At 48.2% G+C, this 25,648-nt stretch overlaps 10 protein-coding genes across 10 annotated transcripts; 5 read left to right on the top strand and 5 right to left on the bottom strand.

Annotated features, from left to right (window-relative positions):
* Positions 1-108: 108 nt before the first annotated feature.
* TRIVIDRAFT_72860 (uncharacterized protein) lies at positions 109-1,561 on the bottom strand (the record flags this gene model as incomplete). The annotated part of the gene is made up of 2 exons (XM_014104548.1): positions 109-435; positions 497-1,561. 2 exons carry the CDS (start codon positions 1,559-1,561, stop codon positions 391-393), a joined length of 1,110 nt encoding a protein of 369 aa, XP_013960023.1.
* Positions 1,562-2,875: 1,314 nt separating this feature from the next.
* Positions 2,876-3,538, bottom strand: TRIVIDRAFT_31779 (uncharacterized protein; the record flags this gene model as incomplete). The annotated part of the gene is made up of 1 exon (XM_014104547.1): positions 2,876-3,538. One exon carries the CDS (start codon positions 3,536-3,538, stop codon positions 2,876-2,878), a length of 663 nt encoding a protein of 220 aa, XP_013960022.1.
* Positions 3,539-8,223: 4,685 nt separating this feature from the next.
* TRIVIDRAFT_32284 (uncharacterized protein) lies at positions 8,224-8,734 on the bottom strand (the record flags this gene model as incomplete). Its single annotated transcript, XM_014104546.1, has 2 exons — positions 8,224-8,484; positions 8,564-8,734. 2 exons carry the CDS (start codon positions 8,732-8,734, stop codon positions 8,224-8,226), a joined length of 432 nt encoding a protein of 143 aa, XP_013960021.1.
* Positions 8,735-9,180: 446 nt separating this feature from the next.
* Positions 9,181-10,513, top strand: TRIVIDRAFT_32897 (uncharacterized protein; the record flags this gene model as incomplete). Its single annotated transcript, XM_014104545.1, has 5 exons — positions 9,181-9,342; positions 9,420-9,809; positions 9,868-10,041; positions 10,105-10,380; positions 10,448-10,513. 5 exons carry the CDS (start codon positions 9,181-9,183, stop codon positions 10,511-10,513), a joined length of 1,068 nt encoding a protein of 355 aa, XP_013960020.1.
* Positions 10,514-12,532: 2,019 nt separating this feature from the next.
* TRIVIDRAFT_33049 (putative G-protein coupled receptor protein) lies at positions 12,533-13,954 on the top strand (the record flags this gene model as incomplete). The annotated part of the gene is made up of 3 exons (XM_014104544.1): positions 12,533-12,789; positions 12,856-13,122; positions 13,192-13,954. 3 exons carry the CDS (start codon positions 12,533-12,535, stop codon positions 13,952-13,954), a joined length of 1,287 nt encoding a protein of 428 aa, XP_013960019.1.
* A 1,245-nt stretch (positions 13,955-15,199) lies between these two features.
* TRIVIDRAFT_113817 (uncharacterized protein) lies at positions 15,200-17,890 on the top strand (the record flags this gene model as incomplete). The annotated part of the gene is made up of 8 exons (XM_014104543.1): positions 15,200-15,546; positions 15,741-15,935; positions 15,992-16,121; positions 16,226-16,599; positions 16,673-17,213; positions 17,275-17,354; positions 17,428-17,641; positions 17,708-17,890. Coding segments are annotated over 8 exons (2,064 nt in total), but the record flags the coding sequence as incomplete, so codon positions are not given.
* A 238-nt stretch (positions 17,891-18,128) lies between these two features.
* TRIVIDRAFT_55136 (uncharacterized protein) lies at positions 18,129-20,037 on the bottom strand (the record flags this gene model as incomplete). Its single annotated transcript, XM_014104542.1, has 2 exons — positions 18,129-19,501; positions 19,584-20,037. 2 exons carry the CDS (start codon positions 20,035-20,037, stop codon positions 18,129-18,131), a joined length of 1,827 nt encoding a protein of 608 aa, XP_013960017.1.
* Positions 20,038-21,421: 1,384 nt separating this feature from the next.
* Positions 21,422-22,709, top strand: TRIVIDRAFT_135975 (uncharacterized protein; the record flags this gene model as incomplete). The annotated part of the gene is made up of 3 exons (XM_014104541.1): positions 21,422-21,738; positions 21,798-22,260; positions 22,314-22,709. Coding segments are annotated over 3 exons (1,176 nt in total), but the record flags the coding sequence as incomplete, so codon positions are not given.
* A 1,166-nt stretch (positions 22,710-23,875) lies between these two features.
* On the bottom strand, positions 23,876-24,377 carry EPL3 (eliciting plant response like protein; the record flags this gene model as incomplete). The annotated part of the gene is made up of 2 exons (XM_014104540.1): positions 23,876-24,252; positions 24,311-24,377. The coding sequence occupies 2 exons, from the start codon at positions 24,375-24,377 to the stop codon at positions 23,876-23,878; spliced, it is 444 nt and encodes a 147-aa protein (XP_013960015.1).
* Positions 24,378-25,031: 654 nt separating this feature from the next.
* On the top strand, positions 25,032-25,602 carry TRIVIDRAFT_219580 (uncharacterized protein; the record flags this gene model as incomplete). The annotated part of the gene is made up of 2 exons (XM_014104539.1): positions 25,032-25,206; positions 25,289-25,602. The coding sequence occupies 2 exons, from the start codon at positions 25,032-25,034 to the stop codon at positions 25,600-25,602; spliced, it is 489 nt and encodes a 162-aa protein (XP_013960014.1).
* Positions 25,603-25,648: the final 46 nt, after the last annotated feature.

The raw sequence follows: 25,648 nt of genomic DNA, 5'->3' as shown, positions 1-25,648 counted from the left end.
GCTTTGCATTGACAATTCAGACCATTTAACGGTATAAAAAAAAATATTCGACAACTGTCCTATTGTTTCTTGTGTTTATTGATTTGTTTGCATTAGATTCTGGCCTTTATTCAATTGTTTTTATTTATTTTATCCAGCATGTGACTGGATACATCATCGTTTTGTGCTCGGCATTGCTGGCTAACAATTATGTAGGTAGGTATGCGACTGGCTTTCCTCCAGCCAAGGTAGTTGAATTGGTATATACGTGACCAATAACAAAGGTCAACCGAAAAACAACAATCATGATTTCCATTTTTGAAACCAGAAAATGAAAAACTCCATTTATACCCCAATGCCCGATATTCGAAAAAGTACACATCATCATCTTCCCCGTCAGTGACGGCTGAATTAAGAAAGCCCGCCCATCTCCAGCATGTGGCCCATCTTCTCAATCTAAACAGCTTGTATCAGTAAAACGGCTCATACGATGAACTAAAGATCATCTCTTTCTTACCTTTGTCTTCAAGTAGCCTTCCACTTCCTGGCTTCGGAAGCCACCCTTGCCTTTCCACGATAGCGGCACCATGGCGACTCGCTCCTTTACGACAATCTCCCGGTTGGGTCCCTCAATGGCACGAATCTTATCAGGGTTGTTGGTCAACAGACGCACGTCTTTCTGACCCAGATCCATGAGCATGGCGGTGGCCAAGCCGTAGCTTCGAGCATCAGCGGGGTGTCGCAATAGCAGGTTTGCCTCGACCGTATCGGATCCAAGATCTTGCAGGTTGTAAGCCTTTAGCTTCTCTCCAAGCCCAATGCCACGGCCTTCCTGTCGCAGATATATGATGATGCCGCCGGCCTTGTTGCCTGGTAGCGCCATGAGTCGCGCAGCCTCGTCAAGCTGTTCGCCGCAGTCACACCTCGCAGACCACGCAGTCTCTCCGGTATAGCATTCTGAGTGTATCCGCACCAAGGGTATGTCTTGATTGGGGTTCTTTTCTTCCTGAGATTCTGCCTCCGACGAAGGACCGCCCATGCCGCTGGTTGTCCGGCCCGGATACAGCCGACCTGTGTAGGCGCCTCGAATCATGCGGTCCAACTCGGTCTCGCCCTCGCGGGGAGCGTCCAGGGACTCGCTCCGGATGTGATTGCCAAACACAATTGCCAAATGCTCCTTGTTGTCGACATTGTTGGTGTATAGATGGAGGAACATCTCGGTTCCGTTGACTGTGGGGATGCGGGCCCGGACAACGCATTGTACCTCGGGTAATGTCTCTAGCAGTCTCGGCTTCTTGCTACCACATCCTCCAGACGCAATCGAGCTGTCGACTGGAATTCCTCGCAGGCCGGCAGTTGTGGGCGTCTGGTTCCCCGGAGTGGCCGGCGGAGTGAAGGCTGGTGAGAGAAGAGATGGCGGAGGTGGTTGAGTCCTGGGTGAATCGGCACGGCTGGACAGCGACAGAGGGTCGATTGGCTGGCCATCACGGCTCTGGGGAGCGTCGACTGCAGCGGTTCGAGGGGAGTAGAAGGAGGGCAGCTGGGCGCTGTCGCCAGCAGCAGATCTCGCATCCGACGTCATTATGTAGTGAATGGGGCGCACGGCCTGTGTCTCGAGAGCTGAGGGCATTATTAGTGGAATGGATGGTGTCTGACTCGGCCGGATTCTGGGGAATTGCAAATTGATTGCGCATGCAGCAGCAGCAGCACAGGGAGGCGGGGGAGGAGGGAAATGGGAGCAGGAAAAGGAAATGCAGAGGGAAGGAAATGAGCTGTCGGGTGCAGCGCCGTACGTACCGTCTTATTGTAGCCAATGCCTCTATTCGCAAAACAAGCGCGCGGGATTGTTTGATGCTGATTATCAATTTCCGGGCGATGCTCCTGCGGAATGACTAAGGCCCCGGCTAGCAGGCAAACGCTGTGGGGTCGGCCGCTCGGAGTGCGCAGGTTCGGGATTTCGCTGCCTGTGATGTGACGCACTCGGAGCGAAAAAGGATGGGGGAGATTTTAGAGAAGCGCTCGTAGAAGCCGACAGAAGGAAAAAATGCGTGTTTCAATGCACCAGCAGCGGGTCTCCGCAGCGTCTCGCGCAAACCATTTCTCTTCTACTCGTACGTGTGCAGAATTGACGTCTCTGGCGCATGTCCAGCAATTGGCAACCTGATGTTTTGGCATTTGCCTGGAAGCCGACGGGCATATGATCGCCCAGCCGAGGTATAGATAGATTTGTAGAATAATCTGAGGTACGACAATGTTTTCCATTGCCTGGTGCCAAATAATGCGCCGAACATCGCCATCCACTCACTCACCTAACGGTTTTCTCCCAAGCTCGAAGTCTAGTATTCCCTTTAAACCAATCTACCCATTTACAGCATATACCCGTCTGCACATCATTATAATTAGGCTACTGTATGAAGAGGGGTATATGTTCATATCAGATGTGTACGTCCCTATCTTATCCGACCATTCCGAGCGCCGAGTCCTCATCGTCAGCCAAAGACGACGTCATCCAGCCACTGGATCTGGCATTTCCTCGCAGCTCTCTTTGATGGCTTATTGTCAGCCAATCCATCAGTCAGTCATGTGGGCCTCAGCTTCACAAGTTGTTCAAGTCATGTAAGTCAAACAAGTCAAGCAAGTCAAGCAAGTCAAGCAAGTCAAGCAAGTCAAGCAAGTCAAGCAAGTCAAGCAAGTCAAGCAAGTCAAGCAAGTCAAGCAAGTCAAGCAAGTCAAGCAAGTCAAGCGTGTATGTTAAAGCGAAAGTGAGAGACGCTGTAAAGTAATTGCCAAGGTCATAATGGACTTTTCATTTGTACCTATGTACTTCTATCATTCTAATGGGGTACTTCTATTGATCTAATGTCATGTCTAGATATAGAACCAAGATGTTCATAACTTAAGCAGCAGCCTCAGCCTTGCCGGTGCCATAAGCAATGTTGGTGACACCAGGGCCGGTGTACTTGACCTGGGCACCCAGGGTGTGAGGGCAAGAAGGCTGGTTGCTGACGCTCAGATCCAGAGTGCAGACCTCGTTGTATCCGTAGTGGCAGAGGGGATCGGCCATGTTGATGAGCTGGTGGTTCTTGTTGACCCAGCTGTTGGGCTCGCTCATGCAGCTAGCGACGTAGTTCATGCTGTTGGCAGCAGAGAGAGGCAGCTTGCCACCGTGCATCAGGTCAGCGCACTCGCTGGCATCGACAAACTCATAGGTCATGGGAATGCCGCCGCCCATGTGGGGGTCCTGCTCGGCACCCTCGCCGAAGCCAAGGTAGTTCCAGGCATCGTATGAGATGTCGTAGGCACCGCCCGACTGGTCGATCTTGAGGAGGTTGAGGCTGCGGTTGCCGTTGGTGACCTTGACGCAGATGTTGTTGCAGTCAACGCCCATGGGCCAGTAGGCAACACGGTTGGTGTTGATGAGGCAGCCCAAGACACCGATGGAGGACGAGTATTGCTCGTGGGGAGTGACGCTGGCGCTTCCGCTGTTGCCACGGGGAACGGCGACAGCAGAGACGGAGGCAGCAGAGGCAGCCAGGAGAGCAGCGATGGTGGTGAACATTTTGATGGTTGGAAAAAGTGGAAGCAAGTTAAATGCTTTGTAAAGAGGGAGTGTGTCTGTTTGAAGTGGTTGTCGAACCGAAAGTTGTAATAGTTGGAATATGTGTGCAAAAGAATGGACACACAAGCTTCAATATGAAGGAATGAATCGAAGCCAAAAGGATGTAGAAATGATTGTTTGTGTTGTAGAATGAAGTGAAGAGTTCTGTCCTTGAGGGCGGGATCAACGGCCATATTTATATCCATCTTGACTCTATGGAACAGGGCATGTCCGACCCGTTTCCCCCGCAGGTTCAGAGATTTTCATGCCCATCGAGTTACGATTCCATACGGACCGACGGTACGCTTGAGAGCCGCGCGGGTTGCGGGTCAAGTTCGTTTGTTTCCATCTCCATCACAGTGTCCAAGATGTAACGCTCCAGTCTCTCGGGTCATTCACGGTGACTCGGTGTGGCAACCGTCAGCTAGTGCTTGTGGGCAACAGACTTCCATTATAGGCAAAAAGGGTCCATTTTTTAAATAACGCACCTACACAAACACAGTTTGGACTCAGGAACCGAAGGGGCCAGTACACCCTCTTTGCCTCTGTGACAGCGGCTTCAATCAGGGGCAACGCAGGTACGCGGCTCACGGCCGAAGGCTTCCACGTGGTTCCACCTGTATTGTTTCAGTCATCGGTGTTCAAGTCTTGGTTTGAATGGCCAATTACATGTGAATAGTGGCTCTTGATGGATATTTTGTCAAAACTCAAACGCCTGCTCTTTTCATCCGAAGTCGGCTCGGGTGCAACATCCTGAACAGGAAATGGCCATGCCTTCACCGTATGAGAACGACCGAAAATGATAGCCATAGATATGAGATCCAACAAGTGTAACAAGACGATTTAGTTATTTGTAATGGGATATATAGAGTATACTCTAGACAACCCCAGCAGCACCGAATTTGACCGTGGTCACCATGTAATTACTGCCATGTCTGTAAGTGGTCGCGTGACTCGTCGGCATTGTGCTTCGTACCCATCAACGAATACAACGCGCCTCTGGCCTCAAGGAGCATACTGCATCCGGAGAACTATACCGAAACGGAATGTATTCAAATTTTTTTAGGGGTTTTGGTCAGTGAAAAATCTGAACCCTTTTGTCGCCGTCTAACGACAAAAGTGGGTGAAGCGTTGATGTTAAGCGCCACCACGACGAGTAAGCGCGCCACCATTCAACAGCCAACAGCTGGAAACAAAGGACTTTCAAGGCGCCTTCCGACTGCCAAAGCGTAGCTAAAACGCCGCGTCACGTTTCTTGGGGCTTCGAGAAGAGGTGGATAACCGGAGAAGGCTTCGGAGGATCCATACAGTATTTTGACAATGTCTGTTGCCTCCCTAAGGGGGCAATTGTGGTCGCCGAAGGCTTGCAAATTTCTATCGCATATTCCTACCTCAGATTAACCCCGAACGCCTCAGCTTCCTCAGCTTTATACAGTATCCCAACACGGTGCTTTAACAATGCGCCTTCTAGAAGAATTCTTATGAATCAAGTGTTCAGAAACCACTAACATATCGAAACTTATGTGGACCCCATTGAGCGGTTAACCAGGTGTCAATCAGCTTTGTAATAAAAAGGCCCTAAAACTCTGGTGCCTCTTTTTACAGAATTTTCGAAACGGTTCATGTTCAGAGATTTCACGCAACTGACAGGACGGCTAATCACATCTGAACTGAATCATCTTGTAGTCTTCGAGTGGACTACACTTGTGGAGTCATGCAAGCAATACCGGGACAATACCCGGTCAAAACTGGGGTAGCCTATTGCTATTTGATCACGATCGTGGAGCCCGAGGATGGGGAGATACCGGCCCAACTGCGCGATTAAAGGATTCCTTACCGAACTGCTCAGGAGAGGGGGTCAGATTGCATCCGGACACCGACTACACGCCCTCCTTAGTCATCAGTTGATGAAATTTCTTCCGCTGTTGCGAAATCTTGACGATCCATCTTCCCGATACTTAGTGTGCCCTTCGAAGTGGGCAGCTGCCGTATTTCATGATCACAAACGTGGCAATTATCTGAGAACAAGGCCCATCTATTAATCTTAGAGGCAATTGAGCTTTTCATATAGTTGTATTATTCAAGTGATCTCAAATTAGTGCTTTGGGACGCAAGGGATATCGTTGATCTCGGCTGGTCCGAGAGATTGCCTTGCCCCAATACCGGGGTGCCTTGTCTTGGATCTAAATTGGTGCTGGACCTAACGATCGATCTCAGATCTCGTGGCCGATTTCAATAAGAACGGGGAAGTCCATGCTTTCCAAAGCTAGCATCGCATCTACTCCCTACCCGAGGAATCTATCTACAGATCGTCTAGACATTACTCGGTCCGTTTCTAACTGCCATGTGAAACTAGTGGTAGATCTTAGGCTTCATGAACATCTTTCCTTGGGTTGCCTTTATAATGATATCTGGGTCCGTGGGTTTACAGTGCAGTGTGATTCGCATTTATATATCCTAGGGCGTAAAATTCCAAGTAGGGTTATTAACTAGGCAGCTATCCCATAGTATGAGGTCCCGTGATTGCCCATCATCGAACGTCATAACACGGACAGAATAGAAACTATACATTGAAAGGCCAGACAGAGGTTGGCCCTAGTTATTAGTTGAGCGGTGCAGAAAAATGTGAAACCAACCATAGTAGCGCTCGATCTTCCGATCACCAACCCACTTTCTTGTGTTCCTAGCAAAGATCGGACCGTCCCTGAAACATTCTTGGCAGAAATAGAGGCGTGGCATTATGAAAATCCCTATACCACATTAATTACGTCCCATCTTGTCCCATCTTTATATAGCATATTCTATGTCTCAACAAACACTTCGCCATTGCTCACGATTAATGCGCCTTCGAGTCTCTGCCTCCTCCAGAAATTCGTCACATTTATTAGTTGTTCATCCATAAGGAACCACCACCTCTTAGCAAACAACTCAGAAACCTCCCACCCTGTGCAGTCCCACGCTGTGTGGCCCCAAACCCGGAAAGCATCATCAACCAAATCTTGCGATAGCTTTTCTAGGTCAATCGCATCAAGGGAACGAATAAGTCTATTCCGAACCCCTGGAAACGGTATGATGTCTATAAGTGGGGGATGGGGTATGGTTTTTTGCAACAGCGTGGGTTCAAGTGATGTGGGCGCGGAGGAGTGAGTCAAGTGAAATGTTCGAGGGTGAGTCGTGGTGCAAGACAGGTTAAGAAGAGTTGCGTTTGATATATAAGCAGTAACAATGCTGTTCGATGCTAGGAAAAGGATTTTTTGTTCGAGATTAGGCGGTGGAGTTTTGGGATGAGAGACCAAAGGGTAGGATACTGTGGCTGAAACTTCATTTGTCGGAGATTTGGCGGGCGCATCTTCATCAGCGTTAAGCTCAGTTATTGTTGCCGGAGGGTTTGCAGCATCACTGCCATCTAGTGGTGAAAAAAGCAACCCATCGTTGAAGTTGTCTACCAGCGACAACGCAGTACTAGACGAAGTTGCTGGGTTGGGTGAAGGTTCGGTTGAGACGACCTCCGCGGATATTATCGAGCTAGTTTTGGGTATTGGTCTCTTAGCTTTTAGTTGAGCTCCTTGTGAAATATGAACACGGTCAATTTTTCCATTTCATCGGTTATTTCTTCTACAACAGCTCATGAGTTGTGCAAGACTCACTTCTGGCCCTTTGTGAGAGTCGATTCTGGATTCTCTTGCGATCCTCCCCATTGGTCACTTTGGACCAGTCATCTTGTGGCCCCAGTATGAAGGGCGTCCATGTGTCTCGCATTGTGTGGTAAACTAGGCTCTTTTTTTCACGGCCAGTCCTATTTCGGCGATGAGATTTGAGTTGAGAGCCAGGCTCGATTGTCGGAGATGGTCAACTGGTTGCGCCAGTCTTCTCCCACTCCGTCACGACTGCAGAGCCTCTCTTGGACTTTCTGACACCGAGATTCTGACGTGTGTGGGAAGAAATAGCGGGGCCTCTGACAGTACTTGTAGTTGCTTGGTTACTAATCTGCCAGTTTGTCTATTTCCGAGGCCGGACTGCTAACAGGGTCGGCTTTCATGAATCTTATGAGAAGCAAGCCCGAGACCCGCTACCGCCAGTTCCGGCCCAATGCTTCAAAAAGAAAAGTTTCAGCCATGTTGAATGCTATGATTATATAAGGCATATATTTTAAGCCTTGAGCTATTAAGTGTGTAGTATTGATTATGCCGCCAAGGCGTCTTTATTAACAACGAGCCCTTATGTCATCAATTTGTCTTCGTCGTTTTTAAACTCCGTGTGAAATATCTCACATATAAACTAAAGCGGAAATAGAGAGATCTCAATATGTCTACACGTAACTCCGTTCTCTGCATCACAACAACAGGCCTAATAAGCAAAGTCAATGGTGCAATCTCATAGTGGACTGATTTGGTAAATTGTGGAAATGCTTCAATTTGGCGCACCAAAAGAAAGCATTTTGTATCTAAGTTTCAGATATTCGCATTGCGTGTATCAAGTCCCCAGCATATATACGTTACAGGTATCCCAAGGTAGCACGAAGAAACGCAGAGTTGTATAGATAAAACAAGGTCTGAATATATCACAAAGTCATAATGATGATGCAATATCATATTTATCCTACGTGGGCAATTATTGCCAACATCATGTAAATATTTAGAGCCAAATCAAAGCAGCATCTTGCCATCTTTAACAACAGCCAATTCGTCTCCTACAGAAAACTGAACAGACGTGACATCCGCAAACTCAGCCACGTCGGCGTTCAATTTCTCATTGTGAGCAGGATCTGCAAAAAAAGCCGCCAAGTCCTTGGCAGTCGGAAACAAGAGAGTGGTAATTCCATCGATCTCGGCGATGGAAAAGTGTGGTGCAAGCTCGGGACCAAGCTCTTCCTTGAATTTGGCGGCAAATGTATCTGTAAGGTGATGCTGTATTGATAGATAAGTGTTAGCCGATGCAGTTTCTCTTAAATCTTCTAATGGTCGTATCATGCTCAGTCATCCATACCTGCAAGTAGGAGATGCCGTTATGTTTCACCACTATGGGCCCAGCAAGTTTCCCATGGAGAGCAAATCGACGAGAAAACTCCTCCTTTGTCAAGCCTTCCTTCCTTCTTGCTGAAACGGTTGCTCTCCACACGCCACCAAGGGGGATAGGAGCATTGCTATTGTCGCTCATATTTGCTACCAGAAGAAATGTGTAAAAGGAGTAATTGAGTTGTCGAGTTGCAAACTTGTCAATTTCGGCCTTGCGCTCGTTCAAGTTTTTTTTTTTTTTTTAGAAAAATTCACATGTATTATATAGATTTTTGGACGTGGAATGATTCGATGTTGTAGACTCAGCCCCACGTACTCCATTGTCAGAAGTCAGAAACAATACCGCTAGTAGTCAGAATCACACATGTACGTCAGAAAATTAAAGCACAAACAAATGCGCGGTATGAATGATGAACTTGCCGACCGTCAGAAAAATAAGGCAATCGGGGGCACAGGTTTTCTATTTAAAGGCCACCCTGCATGTATCATTTGACACTGTAAAACGAAAGAGCAAAATCAAAGATAGCTTAGCAGACTCCCTCCTTTTGGCGACAACTAATATCTTTTTCTTCAACTCAGCGACACACAATGGCACCAAATACATTCAAACAGTGGACCCTAAGCGATGTAAATGGGCTTGAGTCTCTTCACATCTCTTCCGCCACTATACCATCAATAATCAACGACTATGATGTACTCGTCAACTTCCACTTTGCATCCCTCAATTATCGAGATATCTTGATTGCACAAGTTATGTCTACCTTCTCCTTTCTCTTAGCGACACCTGCTTCCATTTCGGTAGCATGGATGCTAATATACTTTCACAGGGTAAAAATTCATTTCCGCTGAAAAAGGGTGTCGTTCCTGTATCCGATGGAGCAGGCGTCGTTGTATCAGTAGGTCCCAAGGTTACGGCGTTCCGTGCCGGCGACAGGGTTGCGCCGACCTTCATGCGAGACCACATAGCCGGCCCAATAACCCCAGCGGCTGTCCTGTCATCACTCGGTGCAGTTGTGGACGGAACTCTCAGGGAGTACGGCGTATATCCTGAGCATAGCCTTGTTCGTATTGTGGATAGCCTAAGCTTGCTGGAGGCTAGTTCACTTCCGTGTGCTGGCGTTACAGCATGGACCTCACTCTACGGGGATCGTCGTATGCAGCCCGGCGACGTCGTGCTTACACAAGGGACCAGTGGAGTTAGCTTATTTGCCTTGCAGGTAAAGTTATGTCTACAGACTCGTGCAGCATCTTCTCTTTCCGCTGATGCATCTCCAGTTAGCAGTCGCAGCAGGCGCTACGGTTATTGCTACGACATCTTCGTCCGAAAAGATTCAACTTTTAAAAAGTTTAGGGGCCACGCATGTGCTCAACTACAGCCAGGACAAGAACTGGGGTGAGACGGCAAAGAGTCTGACCAGGGATGGGGCCGGCGTTGATATTGTCGTAGAGGTAAGCAGCTGTCCAGCTACCTAGTCACGATGCCAGGTTCTCATGCAGTTGAAACTATTTTAGGTTGGGGGGGCGTCGTCAGTGCGCCATAGCCTCAAGGCTGTCCGCATGGGAGGGATCATCTCCCTCGTTGGCCATCTCGACTCATCTGAGCCGCTAGATCCGCCATTTAATCCAATTGAGGTGCTTGCCAGCCAAGCTACCATTCGAGCTATCGGAGTGGGCAACCGCCAAGATTTCGTGGCTCTCATGAGGGCCATTGATGCTAGCCACATCAAACCCGTTATTGACAAGAAAGTTTTTAGAATGGACGAGGCCCGTGAGGCGTATCAGCATATGGTAGGTGGAATGTCCCATCTCCGCAGCCACTTTGTGGCTTTATTTTTCAGACACTCATCACAACTAGTTGGACCGAAAACACCTTGGAAAGGTTGTCATCGACTTGAGGAGCTCGCAGCAACTAACCGGTTGAAGGGGTCGACGGCTAATAATCGAAATCATTTCGAGCAAGATTGTGTCTAATTTGTTGAGCTGTATTTTACTAGTACTCAAGCTTTAGGGGTAGGAAGGATCTGAGACATTCCTAGTGGGTAGCTATGGCTACAGTATAATTCAACTCACCTTGGGAAAAAATTTGAATAAAATTACCTTGTCTCTCACGTTGTCTCAGCTGATTCATGGGCCAAGCACATTACTGCAGCATTTTACTGCAGCAAGTCGATCCTATCATCCTGCATTCCTCTCTTGGCTCATTGAGCTGCGCTGCACGATCTGTTACGCGTACTCGTACTCCACATGCTGGTGAGAGTAGCCTCCTTGCATACTCCGTAGACACACTACAAATACGGTTTGACAACATTCTGCCATGTGCGTTTTCCGTAGATGAATCTGTATCTTTTAAGAAAAACCGAGGCACGATCTGTCAAGCTAATTAGTCCCGCCACGGAAGAAACGGATGTGGGTGATGACCCGGCGGGTTTGGTGAAAGCCCCAGGCTGGCACGAAGTACTATTACGGCAAGAAGCCTCATGAAAAAATTTCAAAAAGGGCAAATATAAGAGAAAAGCCGAGTGGCACTAATCCAGTCTAGCTACTCCGTACACAGAATAGAGCTTAACACATGAAGCGGGCACCAATTACTTTCGACGCCCAAATGTATTTTGGCTAGCTTAGTGATGTTTGGCTGACGTAGATACTCGATGGCACTCGCAGACAGTCACCTAAGTGAGGGAATCGGGAGGAAAGCCTCCTTCGCCCAGTCAGTGTATGAATATGGCAGCCAGCAAGCGTCTTGTCCGAGCGGCGATGCCGAGATGCTGGTAGCTATGTCTGTGCTACTGCAGTGGTGGGACAAGATCGGCCGTTAAGCGCCGAAGGGAGCACGATATCCGATTGGCAGTCTGAGTATTTCCCTGTCTGACGACGTTTACCAAGGCGATTACGCGCATCCACGTGAGGGTTCTTAGTACGGAGAACTTCGTATATCCCGTGCCGAGCTTACGCTTGAGCCTTTGTATGCTGTACTTTTGCGTCCAATTCTGTGAGGGGAAACACTCCTCTTTACCAAGAAGAGTTTGGCAGGATCGTTGAGGACAAGCCATGCCAGCCACCCCCAGCAATAGCTTCAGCCAATGATTGGAGGACAAAAGAGGATCACCCGAATGAAGGTGGGATTTCATGGGACGGATCGGCCTACCTGTCGGCAATTTCTTGAGAGCTGAAGGGGGTCTCTCCGCTAACTGGGCTGTCATAATTCACCGCTTCAGCTTTTCTACCAGCAATTGTCTGGGCTGGGACACTCGGCAAGGGTTACCCATACAGGGTAGTAGCAGAAGGATCACTTCTCTCCAGGTGCCAGGTTGTAATATTAAATGCCATCTTGGCGCCACACGTCGTGGGGGAATTGAGATCCGAGAGCCTTAGACGAGATTGCGACCGCGAACTTCTGCCCGACAGTAGAAAAGGAAGAGCTGACTACAAAAGACTCACCTTGCATCTGAGCTGGTGCAATCAAAGTTATTCGGATTCGGCTCCCAGCGCTTGCGACAGCCCGTTGGCGCAATGACATCTAGCTGTTCGTCTGATTATCAGCTCGAGCTCTCCCCGTCCTAGTCCAGTGGCATAATGACCGAGCATGGATGCTAAAGGCTCTCTTCCAAGGCCGCGACACAGCTTCGCTGGACTCGTACTCGACTCGCTTATGAGGCCGACAATAGGAGGGCAATCTTTACCATCAGAACATTAGTAGCACCAATCATCGTCGCACGCCCATCATATTCTTCTCTAAAGACTCCGCGCAAACCCTACAGTATCGCCATCGCCACTGTCACGTACGAAAAAGAAAGAAGAAGAAAAAGAGAAAGAGAAAGAGAAAGAGAAAGAAAGAGAAAGGAACAAAAAAACTAATTTGCAAAGTCCTCGACCTCGCTTGAGCGAGCGATCCGCCACCGCTGGACCTACAGATGTATTCAGCAGTCAAACCAATCAAATCATGGCCGACCTTACGGAGGAGCAGATCAATGCCCTCATCGTCATTGAGCGCACTTGTTCAACGATATCCATGGTGGCAAGCGGGTTTACGATTCTCACTTATTGTTGCTCAAATTACTTCAGCAAATCCATCAACCGACTGATCTTTTATGCGTCTTTTGGCAACTTATTGACCAATATTGGTACCATGATGTCTCGATCGTTTATAGACAATCCGGATTCTGCTGGTTGTCAGACGCAGGCATTTTTAATCCAAACGTACGTTGTCCGGAAACTTGTTCCAAATATTGCAGCAGCACAATCAAGACTAACAAATGACCTCAGTTTCCTGCCGGCGGATGTACTTTGGACGATGTCCATGGCGATTAATGTCTATCTTACTTTTTATCACAAATACGAAGCCAGAGACCTACGCAGGATAGAGCCCATCTATTTAATACTCTGCTATGGCATTCCGTTCATACCGGGGTTCACGTTCATCTTTGTAAAAAACCGTGAAGGGGATCGGATTTATGGACCTGCAGTCTCATGGTGCTGGATATCGTCTGAATGGGATATTCTTCGACTGGCGGCCTTTTATGCCCCAATGTGGTAGGTGACGCTTGAAAATACATTGCGACAAGCGAAAGAGGGTAGTATCATCTGCTAATCCTGCCAAAGGTTCTGCATCCTATTCATTTTCGCCATCTACATTCGAGCTGGCCGCACCATCTATAAAGTCCGGAAGCAGGTCTATGTCTTCCAGTCGTCCGATCTCGACCCCATCTCAATCGATGAAGTCATGACATCCTTCCCATCTACCGATCCAACCCTTACCATGGAGGCCGTGCCTGACTCTGATCCGGCGAAGTATGAGCGCAATCTCAGCCTCAGCCAACCCATCTACGCAGCTGGCTCAAGCTCAGAAACCGCGACGACGAGGCCACACTCAATCCATATCGCAACTAACAAGTCCAGCCAGTCGAACCAATCTGATGGGCCACAATCAACCTTCTACGGTTACGCTACGCCACCTCACAGAGGTTCAAACGCGCCGCAGCCGCGAAATCCCTCACATTCTGCAACATCACGAGCTCTCCGTATGATTCGCCGACGAAACCACGAGCGAGATAATGCCGCTTGGTCGTATACCAAATGTGCCCTCCTTTTCTTTACAGCCATGCTTATTACATGGATTCCATCTAGCGCCAATCGGCTTTACTCTCTCACCCACCACAACGCCACTTCCGTTCCGCTGGAATTTATGAGCGTCTTTGTGCTTCCATTACAAGGGTTCTGGAATTGTCTCGTTTATGTCACCACATCCTGGACGGCCTGCAAGAATTTGTTCCACGATATGTGGCTAGCAGGACGGTCGGTTGCTATCAATCGCATGGAACGAATCCGCGGACGGAGGCATAATGAAGAAGGGCGTGAGAGTTAATACAGGACTGTTCATGGCCTTGTTTAAAATCCTTTTTTTAAAGGGGGAGGAGTCTGGCTTTTTATATATCTGCTCGCCTGTTTGCTTTCTTTTATTTCTCCACAGACAAAGCTGAAAATCCTCTTTTCTACATTTTCAGATAGAACTGTATATACTATGAGGAGAGGTTACTATGAGGAGAGGAGACAAAGGTTTGTGCCAAAGAAGGGACACACAAGGCGGAGTTACTGTCAGTTGGGCAACGCGGCGTATCGGTAACCATAGAGGGACACGGAATATGGAGAATATACCCATAATTCATTGAGTACTAGATCTTTGAGGCGTTATTCGTAACATTTGCTTAGCATGTAAGGGACTCTTCACATTGGATGGAGCTCCAGGTTAAGTAATAGCATTGTTCAACAATAGAGGGTAGACATGGATCAGTTATCAACTAACCTAGTAGCAATAGTTGCGCTATTCGCAACACGATAAAAAGACGCGTTAAATAATACAGAACAGACGCGCCGCGTACAGTACGAGTATGATACAGATATGGGGTGAGCATTCGTTTGTATATATTGCCTGAGAAAAAGAAGCCCGAAGAAATCACCAGCACTGCAAACCATGTCTCCATCATAGCCCGTGCTAGCCCAAATAAAGTAGTTGGAACGCTAAAGATAATTAGTGCCGAAAGCTATTGGCAAAAAAAGGCTGGAGGAAGTCGGAATCAAGCATCTCGCCCGCCGACTTCCGCCCTCGGTCCAGACTCAAGGTGCTGATGGCTGGACAGTGCGAGACTATCACCGGTGAAGATTTTCATGCCATTGCAGAAGCTTACGTGTTTATAGACAAACATGAAGATAAAATTGTCACGCGCATAGAAACGGGCCGCGCTTTGATTTCAGTCGCCTTCCAGGGTGTGCTTCCTTACATGTGTCGTATATTGTAGTGTCGTATAATATTCTATCTGCTCCATCCTGATAATTCCATTACGCCATTTCTGTTGTCCATTTTGTGATCGTATGTGTCATGCTATACTCCACTTCTCCGCTACCCCGGATCTCCATTTATTTTGCCTTGAAGCCCTTCACTCACCCACCTTCATATGCATAATCACCCCCGGAGGAAGATACGATGTCAACAGGATGTGTCGTCTGCCGCTCAAGAAAGGGAAGCTGACCAAACCCTATTTGAATTGCTTTTGCCGTATCTGGCCAATTCAATTTCACGTAGCAATTAGCTCATGTACTTACATCCCAGCAGGTTCGGTGCGACCGCAAAACACCAACATGCCACAACTGTGATCGCCTTGGGGTAAAATGTCCCGGCTATAGTGACACGGCGGCAATTTTGTCGCGAAAGGATGGGTCGCGGCAACGAATTCAAGATTCGGTGGACACCATCTACCGAGCGTCCGGGGTTGAGAAGCGAAAGGTCGGATCCTGTGACGAATGCCGCCGGACAAAGAGTCGCTGCTCTCGCACGCGGCCCCTTTGCAAGCGGTGTATGAGGAAGGGCTTTTCGTGCAAATACAACGCCAAATACGACACTGCCGCTAGTCAATCGCCATCGTCATCGATGCTACTAGAAGACCAAATGTTAACTACTACGTCCAATCGCAGTGGCAGCGTTTCTACTCCAGGGAGCCAAGCCACCATGATTGCTGCATCTCTACCAGCGCCAATACCACCTAGTGTTCAATGGTATGAATAACCCAGTGTTGAAAGAAGAAGAAAGGAAAAATAGATTAGCGAGGGAATTCGAGCATGACGCAAACTTACCGTGTTCTGTCTTTCCATTACAGGCTCTTTACGGATACCCTACCACAAGATAGGTTTCATCTACAGTCGCTAGCCGATAAATTCTTTGATCGAATATCTACTCTGCGTTGTTTGGGGTTTATTCACAAACCGACCTTTTACCAATCACTCGACAGAGGCACCCTTAATGAAGATTTTGGAGAGGCTGTTATCTACATAGTTGCCGCGCTTGGGGCAAGGTGAGAGCGCCGTCCATTGCATTGATGTGGGCTTTTGTTGCTGATCATGGCAATAGAATGTATCTGTTGGATGATCCTACGGAGTTCAACAATCCATTTCACGGCATTCCTGGAGCGGCTTGGGCTGAACGAGCCAGGGATCTTGCTATGAGAGAGATAGCAAATCCTTCTCTTTCGACAATGATGGTTTGTGATAGGAAACACGATACTTGAGCTTTTCCAGACCATTTCTAATCTTCGGATCATAGGCAATGGTTCTTATTTGCGAACATTCCATCTCCATGGATCAGCACGCTTTAGCATTTGTCGTCTTTGGATGCTGCGTACGCATCATGAGGCTGCTCAGTCTTGACTCTCCCAAAAAGGTGTCTGCTTCACCCGGACTTGCCCATATGACTCAATTAGAGACTGAAAGAAGACTTTTATGGTCTTGTTATCTCCTAGATAGCTTTCTGGGCGGTGGAGTAGATGGAAACCTGTACTGGAAAGACGATTTTCCATGCGTACCGCTACCTTGCTCGGATGCAAACTTTGTCGCCCAAGAGCAATATGGAGACTTCAATGCACCAAAACTAAGCACGTTTGAGCTTTTCCCAGATCGAAGCTACCTCAATCTTCGTTCTCATACGATATATCTCGTGCAGCTCCGAACTCGCGTATTAAGGTCCGTTGCTGGAAAAGTGCCCAGCTTTCCCCAGCTTTCTGCAGGCGTATCGCTAACATACATGTATCTATAGATTAATCAGAAATAACAGCCAGGACGCCAATATCTGGGATCCAGGATCTGCATTTCTGGACATAATTCATCGATTAGAAATTTGGTACGCTGGCTTGCCCGAGCAGCTGGTGATATCTGATCTCAACGCATACGTCCACAAAGAACTCAGCATCATTAGCGGTGTCTTCATGCTGCATTTTCTCTATCACTCGATTGTTTGCGACCTCACTCGAGTTTCGCTCCCAGGATACGTCTTTCCACTATCGGCCGCTTTCCATTCCGCTCCTCTCGAATTTCGCAGGCAGTGTCAAGAGCGTTGTCGGTTTCATGCAGACGAAATATCACGGCTTGTTCGCGTTGGATTCGGCTATGGCATTCGCGTTTTTGATGATTTGCATAGCTTGATGGCCACATTCGAGTCAACTAAGATCCAAATTATTCACACTGCCACAGCTACGTCAAACGCCATCGATATAAGAGAGCGGGCGAGCTACAATATCCGGTTAAACATGAGAGCACTCGATATTCTTCACCTTCAGAAAGACAAGCCGAATCCCTACGTTGGTCCCCATTCCTAGCCGACTAAATGAAGAAGGATAACGAAACTGACTATGACAATAGCATAAGGCCCTAATACCACTGCTGGAGAAATTCGACTTCAACAACGTAGTAGCCGAATGGCAAGCTTACCCAAGCCCAATGTTCGTCATTCAACAAACCCCCGTAATCATCTCAAGACGACTGTCTAACTGTTGTATTTTTTCCAATTTTTAGATCAATGAACTCGGAACAGGCCGAGGTTACAGGCCCGGAAGATGCGGGTTTCTTAAGCAACTTGGCTCCATTCCGCCTTGCCAAAGAAGAAATCCGAGCTCACAGAAAGCAACGAAGGGGATCATCCCCAGCTGCAAACGATCTTTCCGCCTCGCCTACTACAGTCCGCCCACCGCCCATCATCTCCATGCCTCAAAAGGGGGCGCTCGGCGGCGTCGGTGGCGGCATTGGAAACAGCGGTGTCTTGGAAAATACAGAATTATCTCTAGACCGTATTCAGCTAGCATCTACAGCACATCCTACGCCTGTCAACGACCAGGGTGTCGCGGCTGAGATTCAGGGAGGAGTGCCAAAGGAGATGATAGATTTATCAGATCTAGCAGAGGACTACATCCGGATGGCAGGTGAGATGGCCAACTTCATATCGTGGGACATATCGGAGCCGCCTTCGTGGTTAGATTTCGACATTAGTTCGAGTAATATATGACCGCATCGTCCGCCCAGGCTTTGGAGGACGATAAGAAAGACGAAGTGTTAGCCGCTACAGAGAAAGTATGATGTGAATGGGCGGAGACTAGCAGGCCAAAGAACAGTGGCTGCCCCTGTTATGGAGTGCAATCGCTTCATATTACTCGTTTTTATTCTATATTATTATTTTTTATTCTTCTTTTATTACAGCAGGATGCCTCAGCGTATCCCGTTTATGCAGTCGGGACAATATCCGTCAGCTCTTTTGGCGTTATTTCTGGTCGCCCTATATACTTGATCCAGGCATATGGATCTTCCATCTCATCCTTCAGAGTGGTTTGCTGCGCGCCCTGGACGGCTTTTGGGTATTCACCAGCGAGGCCAACAACGCCGACCTCCTTTCTATACTCCTCCCACAGAGCAAGCATCTCCTTGAGCCTTTCTGGCTCCTCTTTGCTCAGGTCATTTGTCTCACCTGGGTCAGCATCAAGGTTGAACAACTCCCACCGTTGAGGACCCTTGGGTGCAGGCACAAATGTGATTTTCCAATTGCCGCAACGCAGGGCTCCGGATCCCGCAATCTCAAACCCGGCAACATAGTCAGCTTCATGGATAGGCGACTTGCGACTCCATCCGCTGACGGACTCAAGATAGCTTCTCCAGCTTTGGCCACGTAGCGACGCAACCTTGCGGCCATTGTACTCTGTGCCCGGGTGTTTCAGCCCTGCGAGGTCTAAAACCGTGGGCACAATATCCATGACGGTGCAGAAAGCGTCAGTTACCACACCGCTGCCATCGCTGCCACGCTGGCTGTTAATGCCTGAATGAGGCTTTACTACCAGGGGTACCCTGCAGCCTCCTTCAGTAGAAAACATCTTGTACAGCCGTGATGGCGCGGTTGCGGCTTGAGCCCAAAGAGGGCCGTACCAGACAAACGAGTCTCCTCGGCCAATGTTGTCTAGGCTGTTGTTGTAGTACTTGTTCACATGAGCCATGATGCTGTCGCCAACCAGGGGGCTCGCTTCGTAACTCGCTCCCTCAGCGCCATTGTCGCTCATAAACAGGATAAAAGTGTTATCGTACTCGCCCGCCTTTCGCAGATAGTCAAGGACACGACCAATGTTCCAGTCCATTCGATCAACCATCCCCGCGTACACCTCCATGGCCCTTGCGGAGGCGGCACGTGTCTCCTCATTGAGAGATTCCCAGTTCTTGACTTCGGCCCCTGTCGTTACCACAGGGTGGGCCACTGCATCTTGACTGACCAGCCCGAGAGACTTGAGTCGCTCCAGGCGCTTCTGGCGCAGTGCCTCTGGCCCGTCTGCATATTGACCCTTGTACTTGTCACACACCTCTTTGGGAGCTTGTAGCGGCCAGTGTGGTGCGGAGAAGGGGAGGTAGGCGAAGAAAGGCTGCTGACGCTCTTCGTCGGTGCGGTTTTCAAGGTAAGAAATCATGCGACTCGCATAGCCGTCTGATGAATACCAGTCCTCGCCAAGCTCTTTCTCGTTCAGATAGCGGTCGTCCTCTGCGTGCAGAGCGCGAGTTGCAGTTTCGAAGAATCGTCCGGGCTCTGTGGTGGGATCCTGGTATTCAGGCTCGTATGCTATTGATTTGTCTGTTAGTAAAAACAATCGGCTGCAGATGGGATAATACGATGCCGGATTCCGGCTGCCCAGCACACATACCGTAATGATTCGCACACCCCGGCAGCAACGCCAGGCTCTTTTTGAAGCCGCGCTTGATGGGCAGATGCTGCTTCTGTAGACCCAAATGCCATTTCCCACTCATGACTGTAAAGTAGCCTCCATCGGATAGAAGCTCTGGAAGAGCTACTACTCTCTCATGTAGGTAACCTTCATGGCCCGGTTGGCCCTGGTGAGCAGGTGAACTGCGCACAAACTCGTGTAACTGTCCAAGTCCAGCAATATGATGATCTGTACCTGTCATAAGCATAGAACGAGTAGGACTGCAAGCTGCAGCAACGTGGAATTGAGTGAAGCGAAGAGACCCTTGCTGGGAGGCCAGCGAATCAATGTGAGGGGTAGTTATCTCGGAGCCATAGCAGCCCAGGTCACTGAAGCCAAGGTCATCGGCGACAATGACGAGGAAATTGGGTCGAGTGTCCTTCTGGCTGCCCATAGCTTGATAATTCGTTGGCGTTGCAAGAGACGGAATTAGTTGAGAGGATAGAAAGAGTAAAGTAGGAGAGTGTCGGAACCTCGTTGATCATAAGATCCAAGTTCAATATATGGAGCATGACATTTGTTTATCTAGCATTAGGTATGGATCCATATCAAGTGCCTGAACTACTACTACATGACTGGATACTACTAGCAATAGTTGACTGCCATCGGCATCCGTCCTGGTCAAAAGCTGTGCATGACCACATGGAAGTCGGGGGGCTTTGGCGGAACCGAACTCCCCAGCTTTCTGGCTCTCGCCTACTTGAACATAGTTTTGTTCCCGAGACACTTGATACGGGGATGCTCCATAGCAGAGTTGTCTAAAAGCATGAGATCGCGGGGCCATAAGCCAGTCTAGTTCCAGCCAAGCTCTCCGCATGAGTTCTTGATGCGGAGAGGCGAGAGACATCTGACTCGCGGCCCTCGCTGATGACCGGCTTTCGCTTCGGACTTCGGCCACTTAGTTGACGGCCTTCGGTAGATGCTCCTGGCATTTGCTGCGGACAACATCCATGGTGAGTTGATCCATTGAGATGGTGCAATGGACTGCAATCCAGGCACGGCGCGTCAAGGATTGTCAAAGCGACGTGCCAGCACAGTTGTGGCTGCAAGGCGTCGATGCTCAAACATTCTATATATGTCGTGAATAATCCTGTCTTTTTTCCGCCCGGAGATGGTGGTAGAGTTTGAAGCATCGGGAACGCGATCCAACGCGGTCAAGCTTTCGCTGCCAGGATACAGAATCTCATCTTGACTTCGTCCTTGATTCCATCTATCGACTCTCATCCTCTTCCACATTACCGTCACTATCTTGATATCCACGTATTGTCGTGCTGAAATATTCAAGATGGCCGGAGACACAGGTTCAGTAGACCTGTCTATAGGCCACCGCCTAAAGCAGTTTAACAGCACGATTCTGTTCATCATGCTGTAAGTGTCCAATATTCTTTCGCCCTGCTTCAAATGAATGTAGTTCTAATCAATATGTGGCTTTCCAGATACATGTGTAGCTGCGCCTTCAACTTTGGTTACGATGTTGGCAACTTTGGAGGAGTCCAAGGCATGCAGAGCTTCGGCAAGCGGTTCGGTCAATGTGATCCTACCACAGGCGTTTGCAAACTTCCCCCTTGGCTATCTTCTCTTATGACGTCGCTGCCCTTCTTGGGCAAGGCTTTGGGTGCCATTGCTTGTGGACCGATTGCCGAGCGATTCGGACGCAAGATGTGTGTCCTGGTTCTGGCTTGCCTGTCCTTCATGTGGGTCACCTTTTGATAAAAATGAATGGAATCAACGAATTCCTTCTGAAAAATACAAATTTTACTGACAATGGATACTACAGTGGCGTCCTTCTACAAACGACGGCACGGACTAGTGCACAGTTCACCGTGGGTAGATTTCTCAGCTTTGGTATGACGGGAATGACAATCGTGGTTGTTCCTATCTACCTGGCTGAGACGTCGCCCAAGGTTCTGCGTGGTATGATGACATCCACGTTGCAGCTCATGATTGTATTTGGCCAGTTGATTGCTTCGCTGGTTACATTTGGAACTCAGCACATCTCAGGCGATAAAGGCTGGCAGATTCCTGTTGGTCTCCAGTTTATTGCCCCTGCATTCATTGTGGGACTGCTACCTCTTGTCCCCGAATCGCCTCGATGGTAAGCAGCAAACTGGTTTCAGTTGATGTGGAAATAAATTAATTGTTTGCAAAATACAGGCTCCTAACTCGAAACCGAATTGATGAGGCAAAAGTTTCCCTGCGAAGACTCTACAAGAACCACACCGAAGCCGAAATTGAACAGGAAGTTGACATTCTTCGACATGCTCACTCTACTGAGGAAAAGGGCCCGTGGTCGGAGGTTTTCAACAAGGAAAACAGAAAGCGTACTATGGTTGCTGTGATTGCCATGTTTGGTCAACAGATTACCGGACAGGCCTTCTCCAGCCAGTACTCTGTTGTGTTCTACCAGTCCCAGGGCTACAAGAGTCAGGCTTTCCTGTTCAATATCTTGAGCAACGTCACTGGTCTTGTCTGTCTCATTGCTACTTGGTTTATGATTGACCAAATTGGCAGACGACCAATGTTGATGATTGGTGGTTCGGGAATGGCCATTTTCCTCTTTATCGTCGGTGGTGTTGGACTTGAGAAGCATCCCAACGACTCTGAGAGAGGAGCATTGGTAAGTTTTAAGACACTTTCGCCCCTCTACATTCGTATACTTACAACTCCTAGGTGGCATCTTTTATATTATTCGCTTGTTCATACAACCTTTCATGGGCTCCTGTGTCATACGTGGTGGTGTCCGAGGCTGCTTCCACACGCGTCAAGGAAAAAACCAACCTGTTCGCATCCGTCATTTCTATCATCACCACGTTTGTCACCTCCTTTACAATTCCTTACCTGCTCAACGCGCCATATGCCGCACTGGGCGCTAAAGTTGGCTTTATTTATGGCTCCATCAACTGGGTGATGGTTGGTGTAGCCTACTTCTTCATTCCTGAGATGAAGGGACGGAGTCTCGAAGAAGTTGACGAACTGTTCGCATCCGGAGAATCACTGCGGAATTTTAGCAAAGCGAAGACGACCCCCACAGCCACTTATATCGAGGATACTGCTAGAAAGGAGCCGGGCTCTGGTGAGGCTTAGAACGCAACGACTCGCGTAAGGAGTGGATATCGTGCGGGAGAGCAATAGTCCTATAATGAAGTTCAGTTAATATTAGTAGTGGAATGAATTCCTCATCGGCAACGGCCGATATAATGTAGTCAATGTCCTTTTATGAATAGTCACGATTCTGTATGCATATTCTGTGGCTGTAGTTGAACGCCTCCACCAAAGCTTCGTGCCAAAGCTCTCTTCATACTATTGAGGCTTACAAGTTAATGTTGATTAGCGAGAGGGGTCCCAGCTTCTAAGACACAAGGATAGCCGAGTTAGGTAGCATCTTTGCAGGTTCCCAATGAGGCAAACCTTGAAACAATTTACATATGCGGACTTGGGATGTGTCCGATATCCGAGCGGACTTGGAGAGCCGAATCATCGAAAGGACCTAAAGATTGCGGATCCACAGGCAAAAAATGACCAGTTAATTTTCTTTTTTGGTTAGTAGGTACCCACGTTTTAGACTACACTGAGAGCTGCCAATCAAGTGGGCAAGTCCTCGAATATATATGTATGATATATAACGATCTAGATAATTTACCTCCAGACACAATACCCAATCGCGCTTTAAGCTGACGGAAACACCCCCAAGACGCCAATTATATGATATATGGTTCATTTCATTACTATGACAATAAGTAGGAATGCGTTTACATGCAGAAATCGCTTTATAGAAATCGCAGACTAATATCAAAATTACCGCAGACAGAGCTATCAGTACCTGAGTCAAGATGTCGCCACTGCACTTGTGGTATAAATAGAGGAACGAGACAATACTGCTTTGATCGTGCCTTACACTCTTCCATGTGTTATTATTATACGAAACACCAATCTGAGCTAAATTATCCAGCAACTTTTTCCCCCTCGGAAGACAACCTCATAACAACACCTTGTCACTATCTCGACCGAGATGCATCGTGTTATATGTATAGCGTAAAAATGTATTGGTAAATGGGCTGTTTGAGAATGAAAAAGTTAACATAATGCTTTTAGAGCAGCGTGGCTTTGCATGACCAATGGTAGAAACCATAAACAAACAAAACTAGTGCTCCACATTATGGGAGTGAGGGCACAAGTTCCAGTACCACAACATGACGTACTGGTAGCCCAAACATACGAGCAATTATGATCAATCAAAAGTCGTATGCGTGTAGTATTTTTGCCGGTAGCCCGCACTTCGATGTGTCCACTTCGGTGGCATGTATATCGACGCGACCCAGCTCGTGGGCTCGTCCATCTGTGAGAAATTGTAAAGCGCTGAGAGACATCACAATTCCGGAATCGGCGCCGTCGAGAGCAAGGAGCGATATACTTTTGTCGTTGTATTCGAGTGTCCAACAAGAGAAACACTTCGAAGACTTCAGGCGAGTGATGCTGTCTACACCAATGAACCCAACTGCGTCTTGTTGAAGCTTCCAATCGAGGTTGGGCATGAATCCGGTGGGCTTTCTCCAGCAGGCGACTTCGCTTAAGGATCGAGAAGGGTCATCGTAGATAGTATCGAAGGTCGCTATAGTCTGTGAGAAGAAGAAAAAAAACTCATCTGGGCAATCTTTGATGGCTCTTACCAGACACAATATCGGCGGAAACCGGGGCGACAATGGCAGCTATTTGGAAGAGGCGGGATGCGAGCATATTTGAGAGGCCTTCCAAGTTATTAGCGTTGTTTGTGATGGTACCGCAGTAAGTGATTGGCAGGATGGTAATTTGGTACTGATAGAACCATGAAAGACGGAGGAGAAGTGGGAGGGACGGGAGACTCCCTAGAAGTAGCAGATTTGCAATGGGGCAACAGCCAGGGTTACGAAAATGATGATTCCGACGCCTGACAAGCCACCATGCACATACATGGCGTTATCTCTTCATTGGCCAGTGCACAGCCCTCGAGTTTGGTTTGTTTGTCTTCGTTTCATCAGTTAGTTAATTCGTCTATGCAGACAACCCAATGTGACGATATTCCGCAACTTCCATTCTAGGTCTCCACGCAGCTAGCAAAATACGAGAAAACATACCTCCATTAGCCTACCTAATGATGGAGAATGAAAGAGAAAAATGCCGACAGCTTAAAATAGCATATGGAAATGTTTGCAACTGAGAGCTCGTCCGTTATAAAACAGAGATGAATATCTCCTCAGTCTTTCAAGATCCGCTTATCTTCTGAACAATTTACATCGTTCGGAGTCCACTCGGTACACTTCATAGGCTTCAAAGATCATCAAAGTACGCCATTCTACTTGTTCCCATGTCTATGATTCACAAATGTCCGCTAAATCCTTGCAGGTTATCGCCATGAAGACCTTTCAAGCCGCGCTGCTTCTTATGGTCTCGATTGCCTCGGCTGTTCAACCTAACAACCTTGCTACACGAAGCATGCATGCTCAGCAACTCTGCGGAAGTCTTGAAGTCATGAAGATGGACATCAATCAAATTCCCGACGGCATTTCCCTGGACAACGTCCGAATGTGTGAGGGGCACCCTCTCGATCAGGACACGATTGATATATTAGATGGGGCATCACTAGCTCCCACCAACACTAACCAACACAGTGACAAATTGGCACCTTCTCTCCATCTTAGGGCAAGGCGGGCTTGTTATTATGCTGCCCCTTATGGCTGCACCAGGGGATACTGCTGGAAGTCCTGTGATGCTGACGGCAAGTGGTGTTGGACTGCCGCCCATGGTGGATACGGTGCTTGGGCAACGTGTAAGACTTTTGAAGACTGCGGTCAAGATGATGAGGCTTTTGGTTGCGGGAAGCGCTGCCAACGTTGCGGCTGCGGCTGCTGATTGGACTCACTGTATTGGAAGTAGGATTAGGCCCTTTATAGACGATTGTTTCCAAGGAATTTTTAAAAAATAGAAGGTCCTCTTAGACAGAGACCAGATTAGTCTCAAATTTAGCCGGC

This window comes from Trichoderma virens (genome assembly GCF_000170995.1).
Source record: "Trichoderma virens Gv29-8 chromosome Unknown TRIVIscaffold_3, whole genome shotgun sequence".
Lineage (NCBI taxonomy): Eukaryota > Fungi > Ascomycota > Sordariomycetes > Hypocreales > Hypocreaceae > Trichoderma > Trichoderma virens.
The sequence above is the reverse complement of the archived record's forward strand: the minus strand, read 5'-3'. Positions and strand labels throughout refer to the sequence as shown.